This window comes from Lepisma saccharinum, chromosome 3 (genome assembly GCF_977018435.1).
Source record: "Lepisma saccharinum chromosome 3, izLepSacc3.1, whole genome shotgun sequence".
Classification (NCBI taxonomy): Eukaryota; Metazoa; Arthropoda; class Insecta; order Zygentoma; family Lepismatidae; genus Lepisma; species Lepisma saccharinum.
In genome coordinates, this window is record NC_139231.1 from 133,593,498 (window position 1) to 133,616,108 (window position 22,611).

Genomic DNA, 22,611 nt, shown 5'->3' on the forward strand with positions numbered 1-22,611 from the left:
CCTCGGTAACTTCAATGGTGCAGGCCAACGAGGCTCTGGCGCTTGGACCCACAGCGAATATAATCATCTGTGGTATTTGTGTTGTCCATGTGTGTTTATGATTGCCCTTCCACCAATTTCGTCACTGCCGACACCAGTGGCGGAGTGGTTACCACAGCGCGCTACGACGCCAGGGGTCTCGTATTCGAATCCCGGCCTTGGCATGGATGTATTTTGTGAGTGTCCGTTCATCAATTTCTTCATATCATCATTCATTCTCTTCTTCGCAATTAGCCAAAAGTGGAAGAAAAGCGAAGTAAAGTGAAACAAATCAATGTATAAAGTCCTAAGCCGTAAGTTGCATCATCTAAAATACAGTTACTTTCGACAAATTGCCGAAAACAACAAGTGTTATAACGATTATCATTGCAGATTTCTAATGTGTTAGTAAGCAGTAAGCGTGACTATTGTATTGGCTAAAAATTGGCGAATGACTAAAAAGAAAACTACGGAATTTCGCGGCTTCGACAGCAAAATCCAATTCCGTAAATTTTTCTGTCAACGCCTTTTTTTTCTTTCATGATACATGTGCTCGCCATTACTTTCTTGGATGCTGGAAATCTGAGCACTGCTTCCGTTCCGCAGACCACGTGTGATCTGCGGCAGATAAAGCTTTCTTCTGTGGGCTTCCTGGCCGTTCATCAGTTTCTGTCCGAAGTGCTTATTGCCTTTTTATCTCGGCAGCCAGCCTTGTTCAGCGATGCAGAACGAAAGATAACCTACCCGCAAAAGGGCATTGGGCGCCTCCAGAAAATTAGTTGTGGTGTAAGGTCTTGATAATATATTATTAGTTTCAGAACCAATCCATTTGAGCGTGTTAAAACTGACAAAGTTCAAGTTTTAGGGTAGCAAAAAGTACAGCACGTGTCAAACGGTGCGAACGAATGAGTCCAGTTGCGTACTCGTCCAGCTTTAAAAATAGTAATATTTTTGTTGGAGTCGTGAAAAAATTGTTTAAGATTTAAGGAACTTGTTATTTGAACTTGAAAATATTTCGTTATTATGATAAACATTTAGCAACCCGGGAAGGGGGTAAATGCGGCCGGAGCGTGGTACTGATCTCAACACCAAAATGGCCGAGATCGAGAATGTGTGGCCCTACACCCACATCCCCTAAATGTGCCTTCGTGGCACGGTGCGGTATGCGCGGCAACTTCACCATATTATGTTAAACATGAAGCAGCAGAACCTCCCACAGGAACATCAAGAAGGAGACACTAATACACAAGACAGTGATACGCCAAAACGGGGGGGGGGGGGAGGTTACGCCTCCCCGGAGAAAGGCAAAGGATAACACTGCAAGGACTCGACCCAGGAACCAACCGAATTTAACCCAGATTTTTCTTTTTCGTTTCTTTCTTAAACTGTAATCTTACACCCCCCTCTTATATTCTCGTTACTAAACACTCGGCAAACTTCTCTCACTGATTCTTGACAATTTTCCATATTTCCACTACGTACTAATGTACCCGATACTTCCCAGGAAATCTCCCTACTTCTTTCCTTCCTGATGATGTCCCGGGTGCGTATTTCACATGTGCACATTGAAATAGAGATTGGGGACGTGGTTTGTAATGGAGAAGTTTCTGGTTGGCTGGAGTGACTTTTTTTACTTTGTTGGTTATTTCTGTGGCGTGCCTTACAATTTGACTATAGTCTTGAACTTGTTGAAAGCTGAAAACCACTTATATTTTCCTTTCCAATCTATTATCTACTTTTAATACATTGCTTTCATCTTTTCTGCATGTTTCTATTACAGCTTCACTTTCACTAAATCGATACTTATCCTCCAACGATTTATTTACATTCTATTACCTTGTGCTGCCATCTACATTTCATTATCGAAACTCATTTATTTTCACTTTGTGTTCTTATATCTGGTTTGTAACAACTCTTTTTAAAACAAATAGGCGCGTGCTTATACAGTCAAAATTAAGGTTTTGGCGCTAAACAAGGGTCTGATAGATTTTTTTAAGTAAGAACTCAAAATGTTTCTAGCTTGCATCTGACGAAAACCGGAAAATGACCCAATATATTTAGTAATTGTACAAGAATTTTCATCAAACGCAACATTTTTAAAATTATTTCCTGTAATATTTCCAATAAGAAAGTCCATTCGCTTTCCGAGTATCGATTACTATTCGAGTACGTTGTCTTCCCCGACCAGATGGTTCTGCTTGTGCTGGGGTATAGAGTAGTCTGTGGTTTACAAAAGTGTTCGTCCTAGTCAATGAAAAAAATGGCAGTTTCCTATCATATAATAGATTATCACTGAGACAGTTTGCTAGCCAATAGGGAGCATTCATGGACAAACCACGCCCCCAATCTCTATTTCAATGTGCACATGTGAAATACGCGTCCCGGGTACCAACCGTCGTACCGATGTTCATCCCAATCCGACTAACTCTTGCTGGTCTCCCGCTAGCCTCCTTGCATCAGGTACCACTTGTTCTTTCATATCTCTTCCTACTATTAATACGTACATCTCAAAGCCAATAATAGTCTCACTATCTCAAACATAACATACTAGAACATAGACCCTGTTAACATTCATAGAATCGTGTTAATGTCTATTCCTCATCTCATCCATCAACACTAATGAACACGACACACAATAAAACTTATCCTAAGAAAACATTACCCACCCAATTACACACTTATGTAATTTCGTATCTGTGATCATAAATAATATTAATGTTAAACACTAACACTTATTTACTTCCTACTTTTTCTAACCTTTATCTTAATCTTCTTACCTTGTAGAATGATGTGAAACCAACTTTGTTCAGTAAAACCGAACGAATTTGGTTCTTCACACTGGGACATTCTTGCCAATGTCACAGTGAATTATTGTAATTTTAAAAAAATGGAAATCAAGGATGAATCAAAGAAAAGCGGGGGAATCCGTAAAAAATTCACGGAACTGACGCCCTGGGTTAATTTTCAGGTACCAGGGCATAAGCACATACCTCCGAAAGTAGTTTGACTACTTTTATCCCTATACATTAAATAATAATCGTTCAATGTAACCATATCTTGTATACTGTTTAGGAAATAAAATTCTTTAGTGTGTTATTATGTTAAACATTTAAGGCCTTGGCGTTTCTCTTGTATTTCAGATGTAAATTATTTACAGTCCACTGGTCAAGGTCATTCGCTTCATAAAATAGAAGTGTTAACATTGTTATTCATTACAATACGTGATATGTCGTACACTATAAGGTTGTTTATGTGCCCGAGTGGTTATCAGAGCGCGCTATACGACGCCAGGAGTCCCGAGTTCATATCCTTGCCTGGGCACGGATGTTCTTTTTGGGTGTCCGTTCATTATATCATCGCTCATCCCCATAGTTGCGATTAGCCAAAAGGGGCAGAGAAGCGAAGTGAAAATAAACGAAATCAATCAATCAAAAAACACTCTGGTCGTCTTGCTGCTTGCTTGCGCCTCCCCGATGGCGTAGTGGTAACGTCGTCGCCTTGTAATTAAGGGGTTCCGGGTTCGATACCAGGTGGAGGCACATAGTGGTTTGGATTCCACTTTAAACTGTAGGTTTTGTAAGTAAATTGTGCATAACGTGGACTTAATACAACAAATCAATAACATCAGTTACATATACTGTATTGTCTACACGTTGGGACACCTCACTCGCTTAATAATAGGGTTAGGGCATATCATACAAAATACTGTTTTGTATAGTCACAGAATCTATGTAAAGTGAAATGTAAGCGTAACCCTACTTCAAATAATAAAAATAAATAATAATAATAATAATTTGCAAGCTGTAGTTTGGTACCATAACTACCAAATGCAACCTTGATATAGCCCAGACAGAATCTATCGGCCCCAGTCTGAGAAAGAAGGCAGCGAGTGATTTGTTCTTTTTCGAAGCACATCCGTGGAAAGAGAAGTTGTAATTTTGGTTGTTACATCCGACAGGAGAGGAACTAACGTCCGCCCATATCTTTTACTTGTAGATGAAAGGGAGTTCAAAAGTTATCGCAGATGGTAACGCTAGGCTCGTGGATCTCTCGTGTCGTGTAAAATGAGCAGTAAAAACAGGTGTAATGAGTCTGAAGCCTTGGCTCCTATCCAGGCAATGTACGTCAACGCTGCTTGCCAAGTAAAAACACCCACTAGTCCCAGGGTTGGGCCAGGGACGAATGCCCGTACCCATCAAAACACGGGAAGTGTCTCCTTTCGGCAATGCGGCTGGCCACAGCCAAGTGTTGAAACGACTTAAATATTGATTTAAGGCAAAAACAAAAGCTTATTGGGCCTGCGGTGCTTTGGCGTGGTCCGAAATGTGCTTATCCTCTTCATCGTTTGCATTGCTACGGACGAACGGTGCGTGTGTTCATTGAGAACTTTCGCTCAAGCGTAAGCCTTTGGACGGGTTACATATTTACAACGAACTTGTAGTTCTCTTTGTTTATTATTCGCGTCTGGTTGTTTGCCACTACGGCCGTTGAGGAGTTGTGGCCTTCACAGGGCGAGAAATCATTGAGAACTTACGGGGAGGCAGATTTTAATCTATTAGCATATTTATAATGTTACTAAATATAAAAGTAAATTATTAAATATTTAAAAATACATTATTTTTTATACACAATTAATTTGTTACTTTTATATATAGGCTATATCAGAAATGTATAAAGTATAAAACTAATTCCTTTACTAACTGGCCTGGTTAAGAGATGCCAACAACAAAATAGTTGGATTACTTTTATTTGTAGGTTTTTGTTTATATTTGGCTTTCTATTTATATAAATCAATTAGATTTCATAATTGTATTTTTCTTGCATTGTATTTGTCTTTTTTTCTTCTATTTTGCGTATATTGTTATTGGTGATCTCTTGAAAGAGAAAAAAAAGTATTTAACACTCATAACCACACTACTGTGTGTGTGTTTTCTATATTATCCTTAGTGAAGTATATCTGGTCAAAAGTAACTCCTTATCTTTTGTTGTTACAACAAAAAATCATCCCCTGGAAATTTTTGGTGGTGGGTTTTTGAGGACAAGATTGTCGGGTGAATACCCCTCTTCCCAGGATTTCGCACCCCCTTCTCTATATTTTTAATCCTTCTTCTGTCCGTAATCTTCATCATCATCCATCCAGCCCAGCTCAATATTGATCTTTATCTTCTTCGTGTTGCTGATCACATCACCTCCAAAATTGCCGAGATCGAGAATATGTGGGGCCCTACCCCCACACCCCCTAAGTGTGCCTTCATGGCACTATATGTATGGCGAACTTTACCTTTACCCTAAATATTGTAAAAATCCTTCTGTCTTCTGCCATTCTCTCTACAGGTCGCCATAAAGTACAAAACAGCACATATGCTTAACGCAAAACATGCTTCACGTGCCCGCCACCAGTTTCACCGCACTTCTTTAACATGTTTTCTTGAATTCTCTTGAAAACGTAAAGATGCTGTGGTTATCCTTCTCGGAGATGATACAGATCCCAGATTTTTACAGCATACACCTCATATTTCAAAATATCTGGGGATGAGATCAAGAGACCGTGGTGCTCATCGACAGCAAGATTGTAGCATGTAACACAAACCCTACAGAGTATTGTACTGGCTGAGAATCCAGGCACCAGAGCCTCGTTATTCTGCAAAATACAATTCAGAGTGTACTACCGTGAAGAGAGGGTGGCATTGGGTGCCTTCCAAAAGCGTCATCCCGAACCCGTAGCAAGAGATCCTACTTTCAACAACAGAGAAAAGAAAGGAAGAAGCAGCAATATCTAGTGGTATTGAATAGAAGTATCTAATCCATCCATCATAATGAAGACAAGCGATGAATTAGATAATAGAATATCAGAATGGAAACACTTGATTCAGAGAGATAAACTCGTTTGCAAATCGTTGTGCTAAGCAATACAGCGGAAAGGATAGCCATAGAGTATTTTGGTTGGAGCAGTGATATTCTGCAATTTCTAAAACTAGAACAAGACACTACGAAATCATATTTAATGAAGTAGATTTAGTAAAAGTAGTATTTCCGCTGAAGGAAGCAGAGATAAGTTTTGTGTGGACCCTATCGAGATGAGCTGGTTGCACCACAAGTCTCGATAGGAGCAGTTCCGTTCTAGGTTCACAGTGGTTCGGATCCCACTTTAAACTGTAGGTCCGGTCCTGATTAGCCTATTTGAGCATAAAGTAAACAAACCAAAATTCGTTCTAGACACCATTCTATCGTTCATAACAGTTCTAAATTGATTGATTTGGTTTATTTTACTTCGCATTTCTGGCACTTTTCGCGAATATCGAAGATGAGGATGAGTGATAATTATATGATGAAAATGATGAAGGGACACTCACAGGCCAGGATTTGAAACCGGGACCCCTGGCATCCAACCACTCCACAATGGAGATCGGCCTGACCACTAAAGTTGGAGGGAATTTGAAGATCTCTTTCTCTATCTCTCTCTGTGTTTGTGGATAATTGACCGAAGAGTTGTATTTGATACACACAAAAACTTGCTCTTCAACGCGCGTGAAAGTTGCAACCAGCTCTGATTTGCATAATATTTAACAAGACCATGAATATTAAGAGACACATTTTCGAATCGATTACATCTTTTCGTTCCTTGTTTTCTTGAAGCCTTAATATCTCGCTTTAATTACCGCTTAAAGACTAAACGATAAGGACCTGAACAATGAGATCCTTATCGCATCGCCAAGGGTTCAGAGTCCGAACTTAACTTTCAGCGGTCTCGCACGGTTTAATATAGTGTTCACTTTCCTAGCGCTCACTTCGTGATCGCTTCCAAACAAAAGCCGCTAAAACATATCTGTTTTACACAATTCATTACCTCACAATTACGCCTGCTGATGTGTGCCAACTCGCTCTGCATGGTACTGTAAATTTCACGGCCTCGCCAGTTGCCTTTCTGGCTGCGGTGCTCAGTTTTGAGGTGGTGTCATTCTAATGCGGTGTCTTCGTTTGTTGTGGCGGGGTTGGCGTTATGCATATCAACAGGTACGTTATGGTTAAGTTTTCTTACTGAATCGATCACATTGTATGTTTTATAAAAATGTTGTCCGTCTCTGTGGCGGTGTGATTGGCGTAGCGCGATACGACGTCACAGGTCCCTTGTTCGAATGCAGGGTAAGCATCCGTGGCGGAGTGGTCAACACAGCGCGCTACTGCGCCAGGGGTTCCGGGTTCGAATCTCTTCCATCAATTTCGTCATATCTTCACGATTAGCTTACAGTGGCTAAAAAGCGAAGTTAAATTAACCAATTCAAACAGTCAGCAAACCAGAGTAAGGCATGGTTGTGTGTTTTATGATCCCATCATCTATTTAATGTACTCAACATTCATTCTCACCGTCTAGAGACCTAGTGGTAACGTCGTCGCCTTGTAATAAAGGGGTACAGAATTCGATACCCGGTGGAGGCACATGTGGTTCGGATCCCACTTCAAAATGTAGGCCCTATTAGCTTATCTGTGCATAAAGTGGACTTAAAAACTCAAATTCTCACCGTCAAGATCAACCCAGAGAGACAGAACAGTGACGTATAGTGACCGAAATGATAGATTCAAATATTATTTGTGAAATATATTAAACGTTTGAGTGTTTTTCCAACAACAGACATCTGTATTTTCACAAGTTTTTAAAAAGCGTTACTTTCTTTTGCTGGCAACATACTACTCGTACTTCGAGAACACTAGGAAAGAAAAATAACATTATTTTATTCATTCTTACTTTCCCGCGAGGAAAACTTAAACGTAGATGAATTAGGTAATTTGTATGTTAATAACATGGCTCGTTATAGCAACGGGCTTCATATCCTTTATTATGGCCTTCCTTTAAGAAATATTTCCTGTTGGTTGGAATGTATTCGGAAAAGTAAAGCTTTACCGAAACTGTACTTCGTGAATCCATAACAATTTAGTAAAAACATGTGGATTAGTGTCACAGTTGCAGGTTTTGTCTATTTCAAGTATTTATGCACTGTAGTTAATGAGAACTACGATGCTTGTAATTAGTTCATGTGAATCCAAACCAATGATATCCTAATTACATTGGTGAATGTGCATGTTTGCCACAAGCACACGAGCCTGATCCGGTTGTTGTGCAGGAGATTGAATGTGTATGTGGAGGGAGGGAAATATTGAATTACAAATATGCGTATGTGGAGATACAGGGGATATCTCGAAATAGAAAGATAGAGAACGGGTAACGTTAGAGATTAATTGGTTTGGTTATTTTACGTCGCTTTTCTGCAACTTTTGCCTTGTTGCAACGGGGAGCTGCATCGAGACGCAGAGAGAAGAGAGAGCCTCTCCGATGGTGTAGTGGTAACGCTGTCGGCTTGTGATGAAAGGGTTCCGGGTTCCATCCCGGCGGAGGCACATGGCATAGTGGTTCGGATCCTACATTAATCTATACGTCCAGCTCCGATTATCTGAGTCTACAACGGACTTAAACAACCGTTGGTAAACTATTTTTGAGAGAGATAAAGATATGATGGAGGGTGAGTAGATGGGAAGAGAAAAATTGTATGTAAGTGGATAGAGATATGTAAAAATGAGGAAGTATTTGAAACGAAAATTTTAAGAACAGCTTTCACACAGAACCGAAAGTGTGTCAGGTATATATTTATGTTGCTTTTTTGCCACTTTTGGTGATAGAATGAGATGGATGAAGAGAGAGTCACTACGACAACATAACCCATACCTCGCAGAGGATTATAGTGCCTGTGAGTTTACACGCCAGAGCCTCGTTAGTCTCCAAATTGCAGTCCAAGGTGTACTATGTGGAAGAGAGATTTATATTTTGCTGTCTTTTTAAGGGGTGACCTTTACTGAAGACATCCAAATGTCAACTTCTTTTCCACGTAGTCTTTTGCAGACTATCGAGCTTCTGGCGTGTGGACTCCCGGCCAGACTTATCAGTCTTATCTTATCACCATTCATCCTCATCTTCCACATTAGACAAAACTTGCAGAAAAGCGTACTACAATAAAATGAATGAATCAGTCAAGAAGAGCGAAGAGGGATGGAGAAGTTCGAGATAAGAAGATGGAGACCGTAATATGTAGTTAGATTATAGGCGAGGGAGGAAGGAAAAGGTAATTTCGTTTCGTTTATACGTTTGGTGTGTGTGAAAAAGTGATTCTAAGTCAGTCCTCCCTTTCAGAACCCGTTGAAAGCGGAAGGAAGAAAGGGCGAAGAACAAGAAATGCGAAGAGATCAATAAGAACATATATTGAAGCGAAATAATGTGGGTTTCCACGAGCGTAAACAGGTTCGGCGATCTTGGGAGATTTTCTGACCCGGCAGGCAACTCAGTTCCCACGGGAGCTTGCAGAACGGGCGCCGACGTGGTTGCCTAAGCAGCCGAGCCCAAAATGCCAGCGAGAGCAAGCCCTCGAGTACCATCACCGCAGTTGGCATAATCCTCGACGCCAACCATTGCGCCCTCTGTACTTTTCCTTTGTTGCACGCGAGTGGGCGGCTGTGAATATTTTACCGGTCTTGCCTCCTGAGACACTCCCAGACACCATTCCCTGGCACTGTGTTGTGATTCCTAGGTCGCCGAGAGCGTTTTTTTTTCTTTCTTTTTACTTCCCTTTCTCTTTTTGAGGGAAAGGGGTTAGGGGTTTCCGGTGTAAACAAATACATCTTTTGAAGTGAAGGAAAAATCTCTGCTTATTTGGGAAAATTATAAACCTGAGGGGCATAATGGACTTGAAGGACAATGGGCTGAGAACTTCCGAGAGCTCTTGAAAGGTGTGATTTGCTTACAATGAGCAGCGATGTGCTTGTGTAGTGTACAGTTAGTTGCATGAAAAGTTGTAGTAGTACATCAAAAGAAAAAGACAGTTGCTATTAACAACTAAATATGTAACTATTGCTGTTGTGGGGATTGTAATGTGAGCTTTGGACCAAATTTATGCGTCGATTTTTGGGTGTAGAACACGAATTTATAGTCGTTCAAAATGCCCTTAGTGCACATACACACACACACATACAGTTTACCCCTCCTTCAAAGGTCTGGTAGAGGGATATTGCACAGTGGATTGATTCGAATTGATTTTTATTATTTAGCGTTGCTTTTCTGGCACTTGGCTATTCGCGACGATGAAGATGAGTGATGAAATTGATGAAGAGACACAAAGAACACCCATCCATCCCAAGGCCCTGATTTGGCCCTGTCGTTGCATTCATTTGTCACACGTTTTGTCCGTAGTACACCGACCTCCGTGGCAGACTGGTTAGCACAGCACACTACGACGTCAGGGGTCTCCGGTTCGAATCTCGCTCTGGCATGGGTGTTCTTTGTAAGTGTCCCTTCATAAATTTCATCATATCAGCGCTCATATTCGTGATTAGCCAAAAGTGGCAGAAAAGCAATGTAAAATAAACCAAATCCACCAATCAATTTATCGTTGTATATTGACATACTTTAGTTATGCATGGAACCATTCTTTTTCAATTGAAGACTAAAATTGGTAAACGCTGTAAGTGCCACAATAATTCAAACACCGTTTTCCACGTCAAACTGTGAAATGTGCCATGCTTTATAATGTGGTAAACGTGAAATGTGGCTGGTAACCCTCTAAGTAGTTTAAAGGGCGTGTAAAGAGGTCACTATCCCTAAAATTTTACCAGTACTGACAGTAATTTGCAGGAAGTACAAAGCAGCTTTCACACCTGTCTATCTTGTTTCATAACGAACCAATCAATTGCGACCTTTCACAGAGCGGCGTGACATGCAGCATAAAATCCTGTATTTGATTGGTTCATCTTCATTCCACACGCAGCGCTTCGGTAGGTTGATTCAGAGAGATTTTATTTCGCATTTGTACTATTTTGTATCAATTGTAGTGCATATTAATGGACCGTCTGTTCATTCGGCATGCATTTACGTGATTACGTATCAACACGCGTCGATTTGCCGTAACGTAAAAAAAGCATCCTCCAGTGTATTATTACCTCGTGCGCTTGTCGCGCTCCGAAAATTCTGCTTCCTTCTCTCCTATCGACAACGACCGAGTGCCTACGCCTCCTCTCTTAACGTTTGAAGGAGCACAATATTGGCTTCGACGCTCGAGCCAAAATCGGATTTATTCGTGTGACGTGTTCTATTGGAATACTCAGAAACTCTTGTCGTCTGCTGAATTCTGATAACTCGGGCCATATTTTCCACGTGAAGCTACCTCACAAAGACGTCGCATCTGTGTCTAACACTCCTGTGGAACAATGTAATCATGCTCTTCTGTCGTAGCTAGAAATCCCCCCCCCCCACCCATGGGTATATTAAGAATATCGTTGCTATTAGCGTAGTTTTATTGGACAGTTTGCTCCGAAAATATCTGATTTATCAGTACAGTTGCATGTTCCATTCAACTTATGCAAAGGAACGCCACAAGTTACAAAATATACAGTCAGTAGAGTGATCATATGTTGCTATTCTTGGTTCTTGTAGTGATTGGAGAATAGTATATTATTAGAACGTAGTCGATTCTTTTTTCCTTTTGCGCACACTAAAATCTAGACTTGAATATGTTCTAAGTTGTTCTGCATAAGAGATTACATGTAGTATGGTAATATGTTATGCCGCATTTTTTTTCCTCTGTAGGTTAATCGCAACAATGAGGGTAAGTGATGAAGCACATGAAACAACAAACTTCTTTTCCTTACCCAGAATTCGACACTAGAAGCCCTATAGCTTTACATGGCTACTCTAGCTGGAAATTGGTGTTTAGAAGCATAGAAACCCTGCAAACCGACAGCTATAAGTGTGTACTAAATGAGATGATAAGCAGTAAGGATAGGCGCTAGAGTGGGTAAATAAACAATAGGAGAGGAGAGATTCGATTTACTTTACGCCGCTTTTCTTCCACGTTTGGCTCATCGCGACGATATGGATGAGCGGTAATGAGATGTATGAAGGGACAGTAAGGGAGAATTCACACCGAAGAGACAGGCGAGAAGCGACACGAGAGTTTCACACCAAACAGACAAGCTGCACTTGTGTCTTGCTCAGTTCGCATGATGATACCGATATAATTGAATTAATAAGTTTTTTTAGTCACCCGAAAAAAAACATAACGAGACATTGTTACATATAAATCGCGTTGTAAAATTTGTGCAAGTTATTGAAACTCGGGAGAGGCATGTTGTGCATGAGAAACGGAGAAATAATATGCACACCTCAAACTGTATACGCTAGACTTTCCAGCCTGGATAAAGCGAAGACCTAAACACTAGATAAATAATTCTCAACCTTCTTGAAAAAATGACCCGCAATTTTTAATTTTTTTTTAAGTCAATGCCCTTAGCCCAAGAATTTTCCTCGTAAATACCTTTCCAGTATTTAAGATTTTATGTATGAATTAACATGTACCCATGAAATTAAATATAGAAAAATAAATTCAAGCATAATCATAAAGAGTAATAATAGTTTGATTACGTGTAGGATTGTTGACAAATATAAAAATATGGATGACGAAGTGGTAACGCCGTCTGCATGTAATTAAGTGATCCCGGGTTCGATACCCGGGGAGGCACCGGCCAGATCCAGTTCTGATTAGTCTATTTGTACATAAAATGGACTTAAGAGACGAAAACTCACAACTCAAATATAATATTGGGTTTGTGTTATTTGTCAACCACTTCAGCAGAACCTTTCGCAGCTCAGTATAGTTGATACGAGGGCCCGGCGGTTGAGAAACAATGCACTAGAGTACTTTACCACGTTGACTGATCTATTTTGGACTAAACTGCCTCTATGAATGAAATCAAAGAACACAGACCCACTGAGAATTAATACTGACTATGAGTCCAGGCGTCAGACCCCAGTTAGCCTGCAAGAAGCAGCCCAGGGCGTAACATGTGGATGAGAATTTAACATTTGCGTTTCTTCAGAGGTGGTCACCCTGTACATCCCTAGAAGAGTACATATAATTATGTAAGAGATGTTACCCAAAACTGAGTAGAAACAATAATAAAGAACAAAATTATCGCGATTTAGCTAAAAGAGTTAGGAAATTTACGTATACGGTGACCAAATAAAAAAAAGGAGAAATCATTTGGGAGAACATACATTTTAGATGATGAAATTCATTTTCATATATATTATTCTAATTTATTAAAACTACATTTCAGTGTTATTTAATAGCGTGCGAGGTTGCCGTAGGCGCTCCCACAGCACGGAAAAATCACTCTATTACAGCGGGGCGCCTGTCTATATTGATTTCGAGAAAATGGAAAATCTACTTCCGCCTGAGGCTAGTGTTGACTGCCCGCTTGCACGGGAGGAAAGTGCACGAATCTTACATTATACATAAATTACGAAGATATTCCTCTGCGGTCGCGTGGTTTAAGCCACACGCAAGTGCCGTAGACCCCAACATGGAAAGCGAAAGCTTTAGTAAATTCATGCAAATTATGCGCCCATTTTCTGCGTGGACTGCCCGTACTTTACAATAGAAAAAAGTTTGTTTCTGTTCCAAGGGATTCGTAGCATGAATCTACAGATCGGTTTCTAGATATCTGTTATGGCTGCTCTTAATTTCACCACTCGCTTTCCCAAGTGTAGCCTATACATACTGCCAACAAATTCATTGTTTTCTTTTTAGATAGATCCGATCTGTTTTCGTGTTTGTTTTGTTCCGAAATGCCTTGTTTTCAAAGCGCAGGGAAATATTCAAAAGAGATAATGAAACTATTTTTAATGTTAAATAATGCCTAGTTCTGTATAACACGTATTGTACGGATTAAACGTCTTTCTCGGGAGCACAGCGCACTTCGACGCTAAGTGTCCCGGGTTAGAATCCTGCCCTGGGCATAGGTATTCTTTGTGAGTGTCCTTTTATGAATTTCATCATGTCATCACTCGTTCTCATCATCGTGATTAGCCAAAAGTGGCAGCAAATCGACGCTAAATAACCAAAATCAAATCAAATGTTGAGAGCTGGTCCGCTATCGCTGAAATCGCATATTTTCACCCACACATAACACACATTTTCTAATAATACTTATTTTTAAAGCACAAGAAAATTAATTATATTGGATTTTTTGTCTTTCGCAGGTATTTATATTAATATATAAATCCGTTGTACCAAACCATAACGTTTTTACACACAGGAACACACAACCTTTTCTACGAACCACGTTGCATTAACAAGTTCGAAAAACTTTGAGTTTCATGTACGCTGTATGAGTATGCTGTCTTTGCGAGAGCGATAAATCATAGTTGGCAGGAATGGGATGACCATTACTCTTGATTTGCCGTGGATAATCTATTCCATTTGGAATGGATTTCCAGTATTCCACGTTAATTCGCCCTCCAATTGCAGTGTAATTTTCCCTTAAGTGCTCCAAATAGATACCATTGTGTTTTGGGTGATTGAAGTCTCAACATGGCAGTGCTACAGGATCCGAGAATCTCGTGCCGATTGCTGCAGGATTCGAGAATTGGCGTCAAAACCTGAAGTATTCAAGAGTTGGGTGGCGAGTAAAAAAGGTAAAGTGCTCCCCTGTGCTTAGCACAACGCCATGAAGGCGTATAGGGGGTGCGGGGGTAACGCCCCACACTTTCTTGATCCGGTCGTGAGTGGGGGTGATGTGATCAGCGTCACGCCCCTGACCGAGTTGGGTGGCGAGTTCTGAAGGATTCCAGAATCAAATTACTGTGCTATAGGATTCGAGAATCGGGTGGCGAAAGCTGAAGAATTCAAGATTTATTGATTGATTTGGTGTTTTAAGTCCACTTTATGCACACTAAGGCTAATCGGGACTGGATCTGCAGTTTAAAGTGGGATCCGAACCACTATGTGCCTCCACCGGGAATCGAACTCGGGACCCCCCTGATTACAACGTAACGATGCTACCACTACGCTATCAGGAGGCCACTGAAGGATTCAAGAATCGTGTGGCGAATTCTATAAGATTCGAGAATCGGCTCGCTAACATTGCAGGAGTAGGTTTATATTGTCTTATTTTACGTAGCTTATCTTTCTCTTTTTAGCTAGTCGCAACGATGAGGATGAATGGTGATTTATTTAAATTTGTATTTATCGTTACTTTTCTGCCATTTTTGGCTAATCTCGAAATGAGGATGAATGGTGAACAGAGGAACTCGATGATAGGACACCCGGAACCTTCGGTTGTTAGATTGTGTGCTTGCCACTCAATGCGAGGCGGCGATGTAGAATTGTGTCCTCTTCATTCCTTATGTAACACTTTGCTAATTCAAAAGGCTATTTAGATATTAGGACGATATATAGCATGGACTAACTTGAATAGAACATGGCTCCTGGGGACGATTCCTGTATAAATGTATCCTGTGCAGGTATTTAGATTCAAGTAATTAATATAGGACCCAGACACGGCTCTATTACTGTGGGCGTAAGTATATATATTATATCCATGCCTTGCTTATCGGGGTTCAGAATTCGAGCCCTTGAATTCAAAATGTTTAGCTTTTCTTGACCAACCTTGCTGTTAATTTCTTCAACCCCCCTCCCCCACGTACCCTCGCTCTAACAAAAAAAACAATATTCAAACCAGAGATCAACGCCCTCGCGAGAACCTACCATTCTGAGGGTCCGTTGGCACTTGGCCTCATTCAAGGCTAATTTCCACTCCCTACCGAAAGCACACGCCCATCTCGTGAAGCACTCCTGTAGACAACAGGCGCCGGCTGTATTGATATGTATGGAATGTAAATCTGTTTATTAGTTATTTTATAGCTGGTCACAAACCACTAATGCTCTTGTTCCTGATATTAGTGGTTCCGAGTTCGATTTCCAGTAAGGACTGGCGTTGATCCAAATTTGCGGTCAGATTCGATATCTAATTATAAATAGGCTATTGGAGTCCCACACCGGTAGTATTCCAGCAGTAACCGTAAAATCCATAACATTCTACCGTTAAAATTTAACAGACGCAACGGTAAGATTAGGCGTATTCATGTTTTCACCCCCTCTGTGCTGTGGATAGAATGGGAAGTAATCATCGACCATGTCCGAATCGAAAGGATGCTTAAAAGTACACTTGCCACTTTTCCCGCCAGATGTCAGTTCGATTGTCAACCACCGTGCTCTGCGGCACTGGCGCACAATATGGAAGCAGAAGCCGGACGCCAACCAAACATCGCTGACTAAATTGAAAACATGGCACGTGATTTCTTATTTTACATTTTTTTTTAAAAAACACTGCCATGGCATTATGGCGTCTGACTACCATGCGAGAGACCCGGGTTCGATCCCCGGCGAGGGAGAATCTGGATTTTTTTTTGCACTTGTTGAAGCGGCTCCGGCGCCCGCCCAGCGTCGTATAAAGTGGGTAGCTGGAGGAAACTGGGGGTAAAGGCGACCAGGGGCGTGGTGCTGATCATATCACCCCCACCTTTGGCCGTGGTCAAGAAAGTGTGGGGCCCTAACTCCACACTCCTATACACCTTTATGGCGTGGTGCAAAGCACACGGGAGCACTTTACTTCTTAAACGTCGTCTCTACAAAGTGAAAGTTGCACTATGCTTACGGAACGTAGCGATACAGCGTGCTTAAACGCACACTTGTTGCAACTTCTGCCTCTTCCCTCACATTTCACATATGCCACGGATTCGGACTATAACGGTACAGAGATTCAGCGGGTAGAACGGTGCTTTAGGCGGCACCGGCTACCGATTGTGACAAGGCCACGAGTTCGATAACCGCTTGGAATATAAAACACGGGTACATATTCATACATGTTCTATACGAAAAAAATTGGTTCAAATTTAAGTTTAAATACATTATCGTACATAAAGATATATAACGATTATGAATTGAAGCTGTGTGCACCGTACTACATTAAAAATTATCATTGCAATTTTTTACAGCAGTTCATGGCACGAAAATTGGACGGTCTTTGACAGTCTTTTCTCCAGACAACAGGGTCCATTACTTTATACGTGGGCAGATCGGAAAGTAACGCACAATAATTTTTTTCGCAAAAAGTTTAATATGTAACAAAAACCAAACAAATCACAAATGAACTGACATCTTTGACCTACTTTTCTACATAGTCACCAAGTTTCTCAACACATTTCTCCCATCGTGGTACCAGTTTCAATATGCCCTGTTCGTAGAAGACCGTTTGGTTGGAGTATAGCCATCTGCGGACTGCTGATTTCACTTCCGCATCTGTCGCAAAGTGTTGGCCGGCCAGGAATTCCATCTTGGGACCAAACAGAGGAAAGTCCGATGGTACCAGGTCCGGACTGAATGGTGGTGGATGCTGGAGCACCTCCCACCCAAATTCGGTGAGTTTCTCACGAACAGGAGCAGCAACATGGGGACGGGCATTTTCACGAAGAAGTTTGACACCATCAGCATGAATGTTGCGGCGTTTGTCACGAAGGGCACGACGCAACTTAACCAAAGTTTTAATGTAGACTGCAGCATTCACAGTGGTCCCGTGTTCAGCAAAGTCCACCAATAACACACAAAACATGTCCCAGAACACTGTCACAAGCACTTTACTAGCAGATTGAGTCACTTTGAATTTTTTCGTACTGGGGAACCAGCATGTTTCCACTCCATAGAGGCCTGCTTGGTTTCGGGCGTGTAGTGGTACGCCCACGACTCATCACCAGTGACGATTCCTTTCAGAAAGTCATGCCCTTCTGCGGCGTAACGCGTTAAGTGATCCATGCTTGTCATCATTCGCTGGCCCTTGTGGTGGTCTGTCAGGATCTTAGGCACCCAGCGAGCACTAACTTTACGGAATTTCAACGTGTCATGAACAATGTGGTACACCGCACCATAGGAAATGTTGAACGTATGCGATAAGGTTCGCAGGTGCACACGCCGGCCGTTCACAATTGCTGCCTCAATGGCGCGGATATTCTGCGGAGTTGAAGCTGTAACCGGCCGCCCGGAGCGTGGCGAATCACTAAGGTTCACACGGCCCTCTTGAAAGAATGCACACCACCTGGAGACATTGCTACGGTCCAGACAGTCGTCCCCACGCATGTCCCTGTGAATTTCACTCGGTGTATGGTCTTTGGCTCACAAAAATCGAACCACACTTTGCTGCTCTTCACACGTGGACGACAGTAACATGCGCGCCATGTTTGTTTCGTAATTCAGGCTTCTCTCGCTAGAGCTGCAGAGGGGGAAAAATACCCTCTGTGGTGCAAACTTCAAACTTTCTCGTCGTACAATTTCAGCATTCCAGCTGCAATATCTGGGGAGAAAAAAAATATTGTGCGTTACTTTCCGATCTGCCTAGTATATATATTTCTACATAAAATATGCCAGGATTCCCAGGTTCGAATCTCGGCCTGGGCATGGGTGTTTGTGAGTGTCACATCATCACTTATCCGCATCGTCGCAAATTAGCCAAAAGTGGCACAAAAAGCGAAGTAAAATAAAACAATTCAATCAATCACACCAATAAAATCTACATAAAATATACTGCAACAAAGTTAAAAACGAGTTAAAACTTCAGAATGCCCTGAAAATGATTTTTTACAGAAGTTAGAAAAATGTGTATTTATTTATGCTACAGCGTTAGCCAGTCGATTATCTGATCCTGCAGGATACTCCACCTGATTATCGAATCCCGAAGAATTCTCTATCATATTGTCGAATCCTGCATGATACGCCTCCCTGTTGTCAAATCCTGTAGAATTCGCTACCATATTGTCGAATCCTGGAGAATTTGCTATCAGATAGTCGAATCCTGCAGAATTCGCTACAGATCCGCGAATTCCATTAGCATTCGAGATCCATCCGTTCATCGCTGTGAATGAATCACTGAGAGAACAAGCCTATGGTTGTTAACATTACTAGAATTACTCTAAATCCATTCGCTTCAAATTAGGAATGTGCTAGTTCTATTAGATTCGCAGTAAAGCGGAAACTATGTTTCTTCCGAAACCTTGCAGTAACGGTGATCTGCGAAATATCTTCAAGTGGAGAGAAGGTAAACAAATCAGGGGACAGGGCTTCTCGACTCTTGACAGAAAATTTGCGACGGTAATTACCAAACTTGACAGCACCATTCCATAAAAGTCTGAGAGTAAACCAACCTAATAGTAGCTCACAGGATGTCGTCAATTTGTCAATGGCCCTGCCGCCCATTGTGCAAACAAACTATCGACTTGCCGAGTTCGACCTCGTTGTTCAAGGATGATGCGGACCCACCTTTTTGGTAGCGGAAGTTTGGAAGAGCGTGCCGGGGCTCAATGGCTTCCCGCGCCTGTTCCGAGCGCTCGTTAATTCTCCTCCCTCCCTAATCGGGAACCACAACGCACGCAATGTGCTCGTGCCTTGATATATCCTTAATCAAGACGACCCGGGAATGAAATCTGGCGTTATTTTTAGGCATTATCCTCTTCTTGAATGGAGGAGTCGGGCTTCATCCAAATATATACTTCCTGTTGCACGCTGAAGCTTCGTTCCTGGTTCTTCCTGCGAGACAGAACTATGAGAAGTACTTGCCACAATTGTCTATTTCTCTGCAGGAAAAGCATTGCTGGAGCTTTTACGGCAGGCTAAACCTCTTCTTTTGTAGAATGTCGTGAGTCGTCTCTTAGTCTAGGCATGGTTTCGAGAAGAGATCAGACTTGGCATACGTTTCGAGTAGTAGGTATATTCGTGCCACGTTGTTGGTTTCGTTTTAAATACCGGTCACGTTCTTGGGATCATTTTCAGTTGTAAATTCCTGTCACGTTCTTGGTATCGTTTTGAATTGTAAATTTCTGCATGTTCTTGATATCGTTTCGAGTTGTAAAATGCCGGTCACGTTCTTGGGTATCGTTTTGAGTTGGTAATTCCTGTCACGTTCTTGGTATCGTTTTGAGTTGTAATATGCCGGTAACGTTCTTGGGTATAATTTTGAGTTGTAAATTTTCGTCACGTTCGTGGTATCGTTTCGAGTTGTAAATGCAGGTCAAGTTCTCGGTATCACCTCAGTACTCGAAATATACTGAGAAACATTCACAGCGTGTTACCGCACAAACTTTCACATCGCATAGAGGTCCTTAAACGCCTCGTTTCGGCATTACGAATCCTCGAGAAACGGAATTTTATTGTGGATAGATGCAGTCAGGCAGTAGACTCACAATTGCCAGTAATGTCTTTGTAATTACTATTAAAAAAAATATATATGATTTATTTATATAATAATCAGGCATATGTCCGCTTGCATGAAGAAGTCTTAAGGTAAATTTTTGAAATGTCATGTCGAACGAGATCGAGAATCTCGGTATCGTCTCGATTTTACAAGGTGTTCTTGGTCTCGAGACGAGACTCACTCCGTTTCGGTACTATCCCTATCGGATCCAAGACTTGATTTTAAAGCATGCTATGCAAATCGCTTCTTATCGTGTTATTATATTTCTTCCTTTTAAGATGAATAAGAAGATTAAAATGATGTACATACAGAAAGCATCACCCTAACCCGAAATCTTCGTCGACGATATCATGAGTCAATCGCTCAGTACTCCCGGCCATCGAGAAGACGAAACACTTCATATTTAACTGCTTCTATGCTACCGTGAGGTGGATATCAGCTAGTTCCTGCTGTCCTTGTAGAGGAGTGTTGTAATGAGATTTGAATAATTAGATTGTAAGTTCCTGTGCACAGTAAATGATATCTTCAATAAAATCGCATTAATATATTTATCCTCTCATGGATGATTTTATGGAACGCTTTCTCTTAGCTGAAAGAAGTTACATAACATCAAACTCCAGTTTCCAGTTGATATTTGCAATGCGTAGCTATATTATACGCATGCCGTTATTTCGCATACGTAAGTCCAGAGAACCACACAATCTCTTCATTTCGAGAACAATTATACTAATCAGTTGAAACTGTGACAATCCAAAACTAAGAATACGAAGTGGAACTAAATGAATTGGTTTATTAATCGATTGAAATCTGGAGCAAGTTAGAGTTACATTTACTATACTCTATCCAGGCTATCTCTGGAGCAAGGAGGGGGAGGGGGTGTCGAGTTGGCAGAACGAAGCAGTACACACTGCTGCGAAGTCTGGCAACTGCAGTCCTCCACGCAATCCTGCTCCCTCTCATGTGTTCATTGGTGGAACTGTCTCGCGTCACTACTTGTGCAGAGTCTTGTTTTTTTTGTTCCCTTACTCCATCGGTACTAATCAGAATATTGACACTCCCGTTGGTTTAGTGGTTATAGGTTTTATAGTGTACCACGAACGAAGATAATTTATTGGGGTTTGAATTGGATTTCAGTACACACAATTTTATCTTCATAGTTTTCTAAACAGCCAAATCGAGAAAGCATTGGGATGGGTTAAGTTATGTTGAAATGAAGCACACCATCGTGTTTCCGGAAAAAAATTCTAGCCCGTTTTTATGTGTCGTATTACACCTTTGATTTTAAGGCTCAACTGGGGTTGCCTATGTATTTGCAATAGTGTCGTGACTACAGAGGCCTACTAAAGTATTGTGAATATCTTGACAACAGTGAAAGTAAACCACATGAACATGACTGAATACTCTAGAAGGAATTCTAAGCAGATGTAATTTTTCAGAATGTTGCCTCGGCCAAAGGTCCAGCGAGTCTTTAAGAAAATACAGTTTATTCCAAGTTGGCCGCCATGTTGATAACGTTTTCTCCCCTTTCCTATATCATGTTTGTTTCAAGTTTCCCCATCCGTATTTGTTTTAAACTTGTGTTTATGAACCACCCTGTATATACTTGAGACCCGATCTTCATCATGACTTCTGGATTTAGTGCTCCTAAGAACTGGAATTTATGCCATGGTATGCGGACATTTTCCTACATAATCCATATTCATTTCCAACAATTTTAATTTCTTTCACGAAGGAGAGCGTCATAAATGTTGGAGAGTGTGAGAATTTTCCACTCCAACGAGTAATTATTATAAATTGCAGTTTGTTTGTTTTGTAAGTTGTAAATCACGACATTTATCAGCAACTTGTTTTTGACATATGGGAATGGCATGTGGTGATTGCAGCTTGTCAAGGAAGTGGGTTAATAAGATACAAGAAGGTTTAGCAGCGAAATGGATGAAAGGCTTTTCATTAGAGTTGATGAATGACAGATGCATAGCAGGCCTGAAAACATGCTGAGAATTAAAAGTACTGAATCATGTAGCGAAGTGAGAGTTTATTGTATATTTATATTTAACGGGTCAAATTGAGATCAATAAAGGAGAAACGAAACTTAACAGTGTTGTTCAATATTTAGCATAATGTTGATAATGTGAACCTTATAGGAAGAAGTGCCAGCGCGTTCACAGAAGCATATGAACTATTAGGAAATGGTTCAAGGAAGATAGTAATATTAAGAATATGACGAAATACATGGCAACAGAAACGAATTTAAGGACTTAATAGTTATACGCCAGTTGTATCTTAAAGATAGAACATCTGTTGAACACTTGGGACGCCAGTAATTAGAACATATGGTATGAATGCATAATGATAATGTTGGATGGATGGGTATAATAAGTTACTTGCTTCATGAACAGGTTTACGTTTACATTAGAAAAAGGTATCTTTGAGTTAGGGTCCCGCACCGTGGTCTAATGCGTCAAGTTAGGGGTT

The 22,611-nt window shown here is 41.1% G+C and overlaps 1 protein-coding gene across 1 annotated transcript in view; it reads left to right on the plus strand.

Annotated features, from left to right (window-relative positions):
• The first annotated feature begins 7,003 nt into the window (after positions 1 to 7,003).
• The window catches only part of LOC145985429 (uncharacterized), a 232,749-nt gene continuing 217,141 nt past the window's right edge, over positions 7,004 to 22,611 (plus strand). Inside the window, exon 1 of the mRNA XM_083119452.1 lies at positions 7,004 to 7,032. Within this exon, the coding sequence (XP_082975578.1) occupies positions 7,019 to 7,032 (14 nt within the window). The 5' untranslated portion in view covers positions 7,004 to 7,018. The remainder of the gene's footprint in view (positions 7,033 to 22,611) is intronic.